This window comes from Acytostelium subglobosum (assembly GCF_000787575.1).
Source record: "Acytostelium subglobosum LB1 DNA, scaffold: scaffold3, whole genome shotgun sequence".
Taxonomy (NCBI): Eukaryota; Evosea; class Eumycetozoa; order Acytosteliales; family Acytosteliaceae; genus Acytostelium; species Acytostelium subglobosum.
This window is the reverse complement of record NW_012236529.1, coordinates 1,231,507-1,244,438: the sequence shown is the minus strand read 5'-3', so window position 1 is coordinate 1,244,438 and position 12,932 is coordinate 1,231,507. Positions and strand designations below refer to the sequence as shown.

Genomic DNA, 12,932 nt, shown 5'->3' with positions numbered 1-12,932 from the left:
AAACTTACTAGGAACATACTACTACAAATACACACACAGGATATTAAGATGACATCTAAATCATTGATTGCATTGTTGGTGTTGGCTGCAGTGCTTGCCACATCTGTTAATGCTGTTGTCAACACACCACTGTATCGCCAGCGCTTTGCCAAGCAACGCGAGACACTCCCACAGCCAGACATCATGTCCAACGAGACCTTCTGGTTCACTCAGGTATGTGTCATGACATAAGTTGTGAACAAGATGAACCAAGAAGTTAGACTAACTCACTCAATCAATCACATCATCATTCAATCATTGTTGGACGCACGATACTCTAGCTTGTAGATCACTTTGACCCAAGCAACACTGACACATACCAACAACAATATCAGGTGATTGATACTTGGTTCGATGGTAGTGGACCTATTTTCTTCTTCTTGGCAGGTGAGGCACCAATGGGCTTCTTCAACTTCCAGGAGGTTCAGATCTGGGACTGGGCACAGAAGTTTGGCGCACTCTACGTCGTGTTGGAGCATCGCTTCTACGGTGACTCGAACCCCACCAACGACTTCTCCACCAACAACCTGCGCTTCCTGACCAGCCAGCAGGCGCTGGCCGACGCCGCCAACTTCCTCACCACGTTCAAGGAGGAGCGCGGCCTCACCGCCAACCCCGCCGTCGTCTTTGGCTGCTCGTACAGTGGCGCACTGTCGGCCTGGTTCCGTCTCAAGTACCCACAGCTCGTCGTGGCCAGTGTGGCCCCCAGTGGACCCGTGCTCGCCCAGCTCAACTTCACGGGCTACTACTCACAGTTCTCCAACTCGGCCGCACCCGACTGCGTCAGCACCGCACAGCAGGCCACCAACCAGATCATGGCGCTCACACAGACCCAGTCGGGTCTGCAGCAGCTGCAGACCATCTTCAACTCGTGCAAGTCGCTGAGCAACCCCCGCGACCTCTACATGTTCCTCTACACGCTCACTGAGGCGCTCGGCTCGGCCGACCAGATGAACAACCCACCCACCTGGGGTCTCAACACGACCTGCAACACGCTGACCCAGGCCAGCTCCAACCTGCTCCAGAACTGGGCGCAGATCGTCACTGGCGGCCAGTCGCAGTGCCAGGACTACAGTCACCAGTCCTTCATCAACTCGATGCGCAAGGTTGCGCTCCACGACCAAGATGGCAGCCGTGCCTGGATGTGGCAGACATGCGTTGAGTTTGGCTACTACAGCACCACCTATCCAGGTACCAGTGTGTTCCCACCCGTCCTCAACGTCGAGGAGCAAGTTCGCTGGTGTTCCGAAGTCTTTGACGTCCAAAACATGACACCCAACATCGACTGGACCAACGCCTTCTATGGTGGACAAGATATCCAAGGTACCAACATCATGTTTACCAATGGTCTCCTTGATGTAAGTTCATCATCCATCATCCAATCAATCAATGACCTTGCATTTGCTAACAATTCGTCACATTCGCGCGCGTACCATAACCCATCATCATAATAGCCATGGCACTTGCTCAGTGTTAACGCTGACAATGTACCAGGCACTGTCCAGGCTGTTACTTATGAGGCTGGTCACTGTGGTACATTGATCCAGTCGACATCCATTGATCCACCATCACTCATCCAAGCTCGTCAAGGAGTGATCAGCTTCTTGTCTCTTATTCTTGCACATTAATACTGGACATGTAACAACAGTTTGATAAACTTTGCTTCTTGTTTGCACACCAATATAATAATCCAAGGTTTGTTGACCTTGTCTCTGGACAACAGATGATTGATTGATTGGTTGATTGGTTGACCATACTTACATCCTTGTGTTTTGTGTTTAGACATCCTCGCGCCATCAATCACACTTAAACTGATGCTTGAAACGAATGAGTGTCATTGCCAAAACACACACCCACCACCATTCCCCCATCAATCACCCACTGCACGGCTTCCAAATTTATCACAATGTCGTTCGACATTAGGGGTTCGCAGTCTAAAGCGAAAAACACAGATATATACTGTCTGTGTGGGTGATAATTGAATAGAAACAAATAATATTATTAATATTTTTACTGTGTTTGGATGAAGTAGAGAGATCTGGATGGATTGTTGGGTGATAGGGGTATAGAATTGAATTTATGTCATAAATCAAAACCCATCGTGTTAAGTATGAGATTAGTGGTGGTTGGTTGTGAGCTGATTGGGTGTGATTCTGTTTCTTGTCCATGTCCTCTGACTGACTGGACTGACCATTCATTCTATTCATTGTTGTTGTTGCTGCAGCTGTCAATCATTCAATCATTCATTCACATTCAATCAATCAAATATAGCCTTGTTGTTACACTATACATCTTTGTTACATTATTAGATACCACACATACACATAATATTAATATATTATTTGTTGTAATAATACACTTCTAAATATAAATACATTTAACTTAATATAATATAATATTATCCCCGACGAACACTCCACTTTAAAGGTTCATCAAATTCACCTGTTGTTGAAAGTCAATCGATTCATTCAATCAACAACAATCTCTAATACTACTACATCTTAGTAATATACTTTTAATAATATACCCCTTACCCTTACCCTTACCCTAAGCAGTGAGTATCCAACTGTCTGACCGGAGATGATGAGGGAGATGATGAGGGAGATGATGAGAGAGGAAGAGAGGATGGTCGAATGAATGAATGAGCGGCGTGAAGAATGGATGGACGGAAGAATGGAAGGAAGGATGGAGTTGATGGCCGAGCGAATCATGGAGTTGGATGGAAGAATGGATGGAGTGCAATGAATGAATGAATGTTAACATCATACTATGAATGAATAGATAAAGAATGGTCACATTTGGAGGAGGTTCTGAGAAATGCACAGCCTGTGAGAAGACTGTTTACGCCACTGAGAAGATCGTCGTCGAGGACAAGGAGGACAAAAAGACTTTCCACAAGTTGTGTCTGAAGTGCTCGCACTGCAAGATTACATTGTCACTCGGCAACTATGCCTCATTGAACGGTGTCATGTTCTGCAAGCCACACTTCAAGCAACTGTTTGCCACCAAGGGTAACTACGACGAGGGCTTTGGCAAGTCCAAGCACTCCACCCAATGGGCACCACAAGCCAACCCAGCTGCTTCAGCTCCATGTATGTATAAATTGATTGATCAATTGGATGATTGGATGGATGATTGAATGAGTGATCTAACTATCTCTACTTCCATTCCATTCTTTACCTCTTAATAGCCTCATTCATTAAGCTTGAGGAGACAAAGACCACTGAGAAGAAGGATACTCCAACTGGAATCTCATCCAGATTCTCTGGAAGTCTCGACAAGTGCACTGTTTGCACAAAGACTGTGTACTTGACCGAGAAGTTGATTGTTGAAGATAAGGACGACAAGAAGGTGCTCCACAAGCAGTGTCTGAAGTGCTCGCACTGCAAGATCACTCTGTCACTCGGCACCTACGCCTCCATGAACGGAGTCTACTACTGCAAGCCACATTTCAAGCAGCTGTTCGCCGCCAAGGGTAACTTTGACGAGATCGCCGGTAACTCACCAAAGACCGACAAGTGGGCTCCACAGGTTGTCTCGCAGGCTGGTTCATTCGTCCCAATTGAGAAGACCGCCGAGAAGGAGAAGAACACCAACTCTGCCAACCCAGACGTCGCCAAGAGATTCTCATCTGCCAACTCTGACAAGTGCCAGTGCTGCAGCAAGACCGTCTACCAGACTGAGAAAGTCGTCCTCGAGGAGACCGACACCCGTCGCATTTTCCACAAGACATGTCTCAAGTGCTCTCACTGCTCCGTCATCTTGAACCTCGGCACTCTTGCCCAGCTTGACGGTGTTCTCTACTGCAAGCCCCACTTCAAGCAGCTGTTTGCTCTCAAGGGCAACCTCGACGAGGGCTTCGGACGTACCAAGCGTCAGGAGAACCTATTCCCATACCTCGAGAAGAAGGAGGACTACGTTCCATCCGTCGACCGCATCGAGCAAAACACTGCCACCGAGACTGAGTACGAGAAGTTCCAGCGTCTGTCACAGATGACCTACGTTGAGGACGATGTCAAGCCAGTCTTCAACCCAAGCGCCACCTTTGAGCAGGAGGAGGAGAAGCCAGAGGAGGTTGTTCCAGTTGCAGCTGTCGAGGAGGAGACCCCAGTTTCTCCAGCTGTTGAGGAGGAGACCCCAGTTGCAGTTGTCGAGGAGCCAGTTGCAGTTGTTGAGGAGCCAGTTGCAATTGTTGAGGAGCCAGTTGCAGTTGTCGAGGAGGAGCCAGCAGTCCTTGTTAAGGAGGTTGAGGAGCCAACTTTGGTCGATGAGGAGTCTTCTGACGAGGAGGAACCAGTTGTCGAGGAGAGAAGAGGCGAGCCAGCTGTCGAGGAGGAGCACAACGATCACAGCAGCAGCGAGGACGAGGATAACTAAACAATTAATTAATAATGAATCAATTGCCTGTATCACTACTGTCAATGTACTTATCTAGCATCAACCACTTTGTCTTGGGTCCTACTTTTTGCAAATATCTTTTGGGTGAATCGGTCGTCAGATCAGACCATTTGATCATCATTCACACACATCAATCATATATTAAGATACAGATACAATACAAAGAGATGGAGAGCATTCAAATCTGGTTGTTGATCGTCGCATTCTTGCGTCTTTTGGGAGCATCACAAGCATTCTTCAATGTTGGAAGACTTAGAACCAACGTTTACTCATCCGATCCAAAGCAGAGTATGATCAATGATGATGTGCCAACTTTGAACATCTTAACCAACTAACACAATGATATGTCATACAGTTACTGGACTGACAGCTAGACTGTTTGGCATTTGGACATTGATGAGCTTCACCTTGTGTGTTGCCACTGCCTACTCACCATACAACAAGACTCTGTTCTTTGTCACTTGGGTATCATTCGTCTGGGCCTTCTTGCACTTCTTCACCGAGACCCTTATCTTTAGAACATCCAGTGTCAAGGATGCCATTCCACCCTTCATCGTTGCTAGTAAGTAATGATACTAGTTGTTAGATGTTGCCCAGCTTACAACAAATTCTAACATCTACTCTTTACAAAAGGCACTTCAATCATTTGGATGGGCTTCTCATTGCTTAACTGGTAGAATCACGAGCCACCGAGATACACATCTTCATGGTTTCAATCTTAGCGCAATAATAACACAATCAATCAATTAATCAGTTACGACTCTGCTCTTGGATGTTTATTTCTTTGGCTCAACCTTGACTTGGAAGGTATGGAAGTAATCCAATCCAATGTAGGTATCAGAGTACACCTTGACATGGTAGACGGCTGTGGTAACATCCGAGGGCGGTGTTACAATGAATGAGGTGACAGAGCCAGAGTCCTTGGCCATCTGGGTGACCCTCTTCAATCCAATGAACTCCTCCTTGTCGTTGGTGAGAATGACGACCCAACCCTCGTTCTTGTCCTTTGAGTATTGGGGTGCGTACGCGAAACCATTGCGGAACAACTTGTTGGTTCGCTGTATCCTAACCTTGATCGTGGTCTCCTTCAGGGCTGACACATTGTCTGGCACAATATGTGTGATCTTCATTCGTGGCAGATTGGCAACGACGTCCAAAACCTCTTTGGCGTGTGATATGTGCATGACATTGTCCATGAACATCTTCAGCTTGTCAGGGGCGACACTGAGAAGTTCCTTGAGGTTGTTGACCTGCAGGTTGAATCCAATGGCCTCCACAATCTCCTTGGTCATATGTGGCAGGATAAGAATGCTATTGTCTGTGTCCCAACGACCTTGCACCAACATCTGCAACAGACGCACCACTTGGATGGTGGTCGAGTTGAATCCAAACTCACCGGCAACATCAATCATGGCCTGAAGGATACGAATACCCTGGTCCAGGGCAGACTTGGTATCAGTCACGTAATCAGAGATTGGCAGCGAGCATCGCTCAAAGTGCGCCTGCAGCAACAGGTGAACCTTGGTGTGGGCATCCTCGAACTGGAACATCTTGATTGGCAACTTCTCGTTGAGCTCCTGGTTCAACAACTCCTCATTATGACGCACGGGGAACTCGTGGTACTCATATGCGTTACACAGGACCTTGAGCAGAGACTTGATGTCGCTGTCGTACTTGATGTCGCGCGAGAACATTTGGACAGTGCGGAAGTTAAGATAGTAGAACGATGCCACCTTGCCCATTGTTGTGGGAATGATCTCATCGTTGTCGTCGATGATGATGCAGTTGGCTGCGGCTAGGTCGTCGAGAGTGCGGTCCAGCAGCTCCGAGAGGAATCGGTTGATTGCGTCCACAGAGTTGTCCTTCATGCCATAGTACGTGGGACTGACTACCAGACGGCGGAAGAAGAATGTGTTGGTCAGGTACTCAATACCGGTCTGCTTGGAGTGGATGGTGCCACCAACGACCTCGGCATTGATGTGATCATGCAGGAACTCCTTGAGATGCGACTCCACTGGGAATGGATCGTAAAGGAACTTCTTGTAGAAGTTCTTCTTTGGTTCGTGCACCATGATCACAGCCTTGCCCTCCTTGTCGAACTGGGGACGACCGGCACGACCCATCATCTGAAGCACATCAGTGAGCGGGAAGTCGACGTAGCGCTTGGTCTTGCCATCAAAGTACTCGGTACCCTTGATGATCACCAGATGCGCTGGCAGGTTGACACCCCATGCCAGGGTCGACGTGGAGATGAGCACCTGTATCTTGTTCTCACCAAACAGACGCTCAACAATCGTTCGGTCATTGTCGTTGAGACCGGCATGATGCATGCCAATGCCAAATGACAGTGTATGTTTGAGGTGATGGTCCTTGACACGGTCCACCATCTGATCAATGTCATTGGTGTGCAGCCATTGTGCAGGGTTGTCGACGACTAGGTGAGAAATGAGATCCAGTGCAGTGAGACGCGTCTGTCTACGTGACGACACAAAGATCAGCACGGGCTTGACAGGCGAGTACGTCTGGATGGCGGCAAAGGCCGGCTTGTTCATGGTCTGCATTCTAGGACAATAGTTCTTGTTGGGGAATCCTTGGACGTGCACCTCGATGGGCACTGGACGGCACGATGGACGGAAGTTGAACAGGCCAACCTTCTCGATGCCCATCCACTCAGCCAGATCTATGGCATTGGCCATGGCCGTGGAAAGTCCGATGATCCTAATGTTGTGGCCAGTCTCCTTGGAGATCAGCTTCATACGCGATACGATAACCTCGAGCGTGGGACCACGAAGCTCGCCCAGCAAATGGATCTCATCAATGATCAGTAGCGACACAGACGTGACATAGCTCCTGTTCTTCCAGTTTCTACTGATACCGTCCCACTTCTCTGGTGTGGTCGTCACAATGTCGGCGTTCTGCAGCGCAATCATGTTGGGCGTGTAGTCTCCAGTCAGCTCGACCAGACGCTTGCCCAGCTTCTCGGCCAACTTGACCGACCAGTCGTTCATACGCTCGCGAACCAGCGCCTTGAGAGGTGCGATGTACACCACCTTCATGTGTGGCTCATCACGGAACACCTTGAACATGGCCAGCTCGGCACAAATGGTCTTGCCACTGCCTGTTGGCGAACCCAGCAGCACATTGTTGTTGGTGTGATAGAGCGTGTGGAACACCTGCGTCTGGATAGGGTTGAAGTGCGTGAAGCGGAAGAGCGCCTCAAAGGCGGGGTTCTTGAGTGCCTGCACTGGCAGCGGCTGCAGATCGAGCAGCTCGGTGTTGATCACACGGTTCTGGTGTGGGATGATGAGGTCCTTGAACGAGATGGGGATGCGCTCATCACAGTTGAGCCAGCGGTCACTGATGTAGTGGATGTAGAACTGCGAGGGCAGTGGGTTGGGGATGGGGATGATATAGCTCATCTTGATGGGCTCAGCCTCGCGGTTCATAAATGCGCGCTTGGTCAGCATGAAGTAGTCGTGGTGGTAGATGAACTCATTGTCACTGTCCTCGATCCAGATGTAGAATGGCTGCGACTCGCCGTGGATGCGATCGTTCCACTCAAAGTATGGCAGCAGCTCCAGATTGATCTTGATGATGCTGGAAGTGATTGGCTGGATCTCAATGTCAAAGTCCAGCTTGGGGAACTGGCGCGCCAAGCGGATGGTCGACTTGGCAATCGTGTGGTTGCCGACAATGGGGGCCAGCTCGCCTGGGTCCATCTCGGCCAGGTCGTCCGTGGATAACTGCGACTCCTCGATCTTCTTGAGGATCTCCTGGTTGAGTACGCCAAGTTGGCGCAGTGGTGTCTCAAAGTACCACTGCTGGTGATCGATCATCTTGCACAGGTCGAGCACCTGCTTGGACACGCTGCACCAGCCACGCTTCATTGTGATCTCAAAGATTCCACGCAGGATACGGCTCGAGTTCTGGATGACGTAGTTGGAGTCGGATACGAGCGAGAATCCCTCAATTCTTGCACGCGACAAGAACGACTGCAGCATGACCTTGACCTTGGAGTAGCGATCCAGCACCTCGGTCTCGTAGAAACAGCTGTTCTCGGACAGCTCAGTCAACTCCTTGACCTCCTCCTCACGCAAGTTGACATTCTCAAACTCGGAAGAGTTGGCCAGCAGTGTCAGAACCTGCTCCTGCTGCATCGTCTGGTTGAGGATCTCATTGAATGTCTCGATCGAGGGATACTTAATGTAGTAGTGACTGGCAATGCGGCCCAGGTCCGTGGGGAAGAAATTGCCTGTGGTCTGGTCGAAACGGATCATCTTGGAAGCGTCGAGCTGGGTAGCGGCGCGCTCAATCAGTTTGACACGGAAGTTGGTCAGAGCTGGGTCCTGCTTAACTTCGGACAGCGGCACACCGTATGCGTGTGGGTTCATGATCATACGGATGATGAGGTAGGTGTAGCCCAGCCAAGAGACGGCCTCGTTGACATTGGACACGGTGCCAAGCACGATCTCTGCATTGAGGTTGTCCGCCAGGTTGTTGATGTACCTACTCTCAATGGGGAGCGCGCACGCCATCAGCATGAGGTAGTGGTCGAGTTTGTCGTGCGTGGTGATCAGGAACGACTCGCCAAACGTGTCGAACTGGGGACGTCCAGCACGACCAAAGATCTGCATGACGTCAGAGATGCCCAGGTCCATGAAGCCACCGTTCTTGGCGTCGTAGATCTGTGTGCCCTTGACGACGACTGTGTGGGCGGGCAAGTTGACACCCCAGGCGAGCGTGGCCGTGCACACCAACACCTTGATGCTACCCTCGGCAAAGTACTTCTCCACCAGGTTACGGTCCTGTCTGAGCAAACCGGCATGATGGATCGAGACGTTCGATTGGAACAGGTCGCGGATCTCCTTGGCCTTTGCACGCTCCATGTCGCGCACTGCGTGTGTCTTGGTGACCTCGTCTCCGCCGAACCTGAAGCGCTTGGTTCGTGCCAGGTTGACCAGTGCCTCGGCCGTTTTGACTGTGTCCTTTCGCGAGTGCACAAACACCATGACCTGGTAGCCCTCCTTGATGGAACGCTCCACCTTCTCATAGCATAGTTGGTTCATCATGTTATTGCGTGCAATCACACCCTGCTCCTTGACTCCCATGAACGTGCTGGTCATGGGCACGGGACGGTACGATGAGTCGAAACAGAAGGTGGATGATGCCGGCGCGTGAATGAAGCGCGCCACATCCTTGTAGTTGGGCAGAGTGGCGCTTAGGCCGACGATTCTAATCATCTCTTGTGTGGTCTCGACCTGTCTGAGCGTCCTGGCCACAATGCTCTCTAGCACGGGACCTCTCTCCTCGTGCAGCAAATGGATCTCATCAATGATGATCAGTCGCACGAGCTGTGTGAGCGCCACGTCGCTGCTCTTTCTGGTGATGACGTCCCACTTCTCGGGTGTCGTAACGATGATCTGTGTGTCCTTGAGCTCCTTCTGTGTAAGCTGCATATCGCCTGTCAACTCCTTCACAACGATGCCAAGGTATTTGAGACAGGTGGCAAACTTGTCTGTCATCTCAGAGGCCAGCGCCTTGAGTGGCGCGATGTAGATGATCTTGAACTTCTCCAGATTCAGTATGTTGTTGCCAGGCATGTAGTTGGACTCGATCTCATGCAGCACAGTGAGCAGCGCAATGTTTGTCTTTCCAGCACCTGTTGGCGCACAGATGAGCAGGTTCTCGTTGGACTTGTAGGCCACCTCGAACACCTTTGACTGAATCCTGTTCAAAGACTTGACGCTGCCAAAGGCCTTTTGCGATCGCTCGTCGATCTCTGTCACTGGGATGAGTCGCTCGTCGTCCATCATTGGCTTCTTCTTGGCGTGGGGAAGCGTGACCTCAATGTGCGTGTCGAGCTCCCTGCGGATGGTGTCGGGAGGCAGGGCCGCCTTGCCAAAGATTGGACCAGCCTGGATGTTGAGATCGGTGCCCTTGAACTCAGTCTGTGGCGTGTAAATGGCCGGTGTGGCGGCCTCCTTTGGCACATATACCTCGTACTCCTCATTGCTGATTGTCATCGTGGACACTGTGCCCTTTGCTCGCTTCTTGTCGTCCTTCTTCTTGAGCTTGCCAGCAGCCTTATCATCGCTAGATTGAATGGTGATGGATGATGACAATGGGCCCTGATTGGCCTGTTTGATTGGATTGAGCATTGATGCCAATATATCTGAACGATGAGTGACCAACAACTCCATGAAGTCCAAGTGATCGAATCCCAATACTCCAATCAAGTCCTCCTGAATGTCTAAGTTTGACATTAGCGAGATGGACACAACAGGCGCATGCGTGCACGTCAACTTTGACAATACATACTCTTTGGATTCTTGAGGATATCGATGATGCTCTGCTTTGTTTGGTCGGCAGGCATGCCTGAGCTCTTTGAGATATCCAAGCATTTGTCAATCAACCATGATTGATTGAATTGGGACGATGTTGAAGAGGTGGATGGCTGACCACCTGCACTCGCCTTGTCGCCCTTCTTGCCAGCCTTGCGTATGAGTATTGTCTCCTTTCCAGACTTTTGAGCGGCGGCCGCTGCGGCAGCCCTCTCATTGGCGGCGGCTTCAGCCGAGACGAACGACTCAATGTCAAAGAAGATATCGTCGACCGAGTCCAATCTGACTGTGGCCGATCCCCACTCGAGAGACTCGTTCTCATCGATCTTGGTGAGCGACTGCTTGGACAGCGTGATGTCCTCCTGGTAGGGATTCTTGATCTCCTGAAGCTGTGTCACCAAATCGGTGAGCTGTTGATACAGGTTGAGCTTGAAACTCGAGCCAAACAACTGTTGTAACAACTGCTGTTTGGTCACAACGTCCTTGTTTGGATTGCCAACAATCATGAACGTCTCATAAGATGCAACGTGCAATTCCTCGGATGGTATCTCATCATTATCCACCAACTTCATAACAATCTCCAAGAACTTATTATATATCAATCTATTCTTCTTCTCTTGTTGATGTTGTTGACCAGGTTCATCCTCTAAGTTTGATTGATTGATTGATTGATTGAATGATTGAATGAGTGAGTGATTGAGTGATTCATGCGGCAAGTCGTGTGAGATCATACTCTTGCTAAAGTAGTTCCATGAGAGTTGACCTTGGAGTAGTGAACCCGTGCCCTTCTTCTTCTCTGATCTCTTCTTGTTGAGATCATTATTTCTCTTTGCTGTGATTGTATCCAAACTCTTTGCATTTGAGTTTGACCTCAATAATGATGCAAGGCCATATTGATGACTCTGTAAATCATTGAGTTTCATTATATATATATATATATATTGTTATTATCTGTCTGTATTATTTGTATCAAATGAATGAACAAATAAATGATCCAGTGTTCAACTTCAAGTCGTGTGGGGACTTCATGAAGATCAAGTAAAATAGAGGAATGTGATGGTTTACTTGTTTTTTCTCAAAGGTTGCTTCTTGAGCAAGATAGCCATGATGTAGTATATGATGTGGATAAGATCGGTAAACTGATCCAGGTCAGTTCCTCGGTACGGAGTTTGTAATATACGTAAGGATATCTTGTGTTTGACAAATAGGTTCTCAATGACCGTCCGTTGTGATAGCTTTAACTCTTTCAATATGTTTGAATATATTGGCGAATCCTCTGGTCTTCCCTTTTCCGGAGTTATAAAGACATTGTCTTCCTCTTCACCAACATATCTTGAATCACCTAATATCCTTTCATCCTCGAGTAATCTATATTTCTCATTGTCCATCACTCCACTTCTGCCAGCGAAAGAGATCTGGTTCCGAGCCTATATAATGAACTAAAGTATTATTGAGTTAGATAAGTGATGAATATAATATTGATGGATGGATGGATACAAACCATCGGATACCCAGTTGATTAAGCCATTGGTCACATTGATACAACATTCAAGTTTGATGCAATGGATACCATGTTTGCCAGAGTAATATTGTGCATCAAACTCTGGTTTCTTGGGTTTCTCAATCTGATAAATATATGTATCGACTACCGAGTATATCTTTGTTCCATCGATGACCAAAGGTGTTTGTTCTAATCTCATCTCTGGTAGTCCCTGTTTGTCGACTTGAGTGAATATGTTGTGAATCGATCGATCATCGATATGTTCGCGAACTTACATATTGTGGCTCCTCTGATATTAGTCGATCAAAGGCATCAATAACTTGTTGACGGTAAATAGAGATTGTCTTTGGGTCCCAACCATACCTCTCCTTCTCTTGTCTAGCAGTAGGATATTGTTTTAGATGATTGAAGAAACATATTAACTTTCGTATAGATATATTGATTGATAGCACTTGATTGAACTTGTTCAATATCTCTAGAAAGGTGAACTTATCTACCCAATAGAGTGATTTAAACTGTTCATCATTGGCTTAGACAACCTCTGCGATCGTGTTCAATTGAAAGAGTGTCATCATGATTAACATGTAGCATAAATGAATGTTACTTTGGCAATCAACAATGTACACATCGGTGATTAGTTTGGCACTTACAAT

At 48.4% G+C, this 12,932-nt stretch overlaps 4 protein-coding genes across 4 annotated transcripts; 3 read left to right on the top strand and 1 right to left on the bottom strand.

The window, feature by feature from the left end:
- Positions 1 to 48: 48 nt before the first annotated feature.
- SAMD00019534_019880 (hypothetical protein) lies at positions 49 to 1,667 on the top strand (the record flags this gene model as incomplete). The annotated part of the gene is made up of 3 exons (XM_012902579.1): positions 49 to 213; positions 375 to 1,397; positions 1,494 to 1,667. The coding sequence occupies 3 exons, from the start codon at positions 49 to 51 to the stop codon at positions 1,665 to 1,667; spliced, it is 1,362 nt and encodes a 453-aa protein (XP_012758033.1).
- A 1,160-nt stretch (positions 1,668 to 2,827) lies between these two features.
- On the top strand, positions 2,828 to 4,416 carry SAMD00019534_019870 (hypothetical protein; the record flags this gene model as incomplete). Its single annotated transcript, XM_012902578.1, has 2 exons — positions 2,828 to 3,131; positions 3,230 to 4,416. The coding sequence occupies 2 exons, from the start codon at positions 2,828 to 2,830 to the stop codon at positions 4,414 to 4,416; spliced, it is 1,491 nt and encodes a 496-aa protein (XP_012758032.1).
- Positions 4,417 to 4,604: 188 nt separating this feature from the next.
- SAMD00019534_019860 (hypothetical protein) lies at positions 4,605 to 5,114 on the top strand (the record flags this gene model as incomplete). Its single annotated transcript, XM_012902577.1, has 3 exons — positions 4,605 to 4,725; positions 4,793 to 4,999; positions 5,071 to 5,114. The coding sequence occupies 3 exons, from the start codon at positions 4,605 to 4,607 to the stop codon at positions 5,112 to 5,114; spliced, it is 372 nt and encodes a 123-aa protein (XP_012758031.1).
- A 99-nt stretch (positions 5,115 to 5,213) lies between these two features.
- Positions 5,214 to 11,701, bottom strand: SAMD00019534_019850 (hypothetical protein; the record flags this gene model as incomplete). The annotated part of the gene is made up of 3 exons (XM_012902576.1): positions 5,214 to 10,687; positions 10,756 to 11,424; positions 11,512 to 11,701. The coding sequence occupies 3 exons, from the start codon at positions 11,699 to 11,701 to the stop codon at positions 5,214 to 5,216; spliced, it is 6,333 nt and encodes a 2,110-aa protein (XP_012758030.1).
- Positions 11,702 to 12,932: the final 1,231 nt, after the last annotated feature.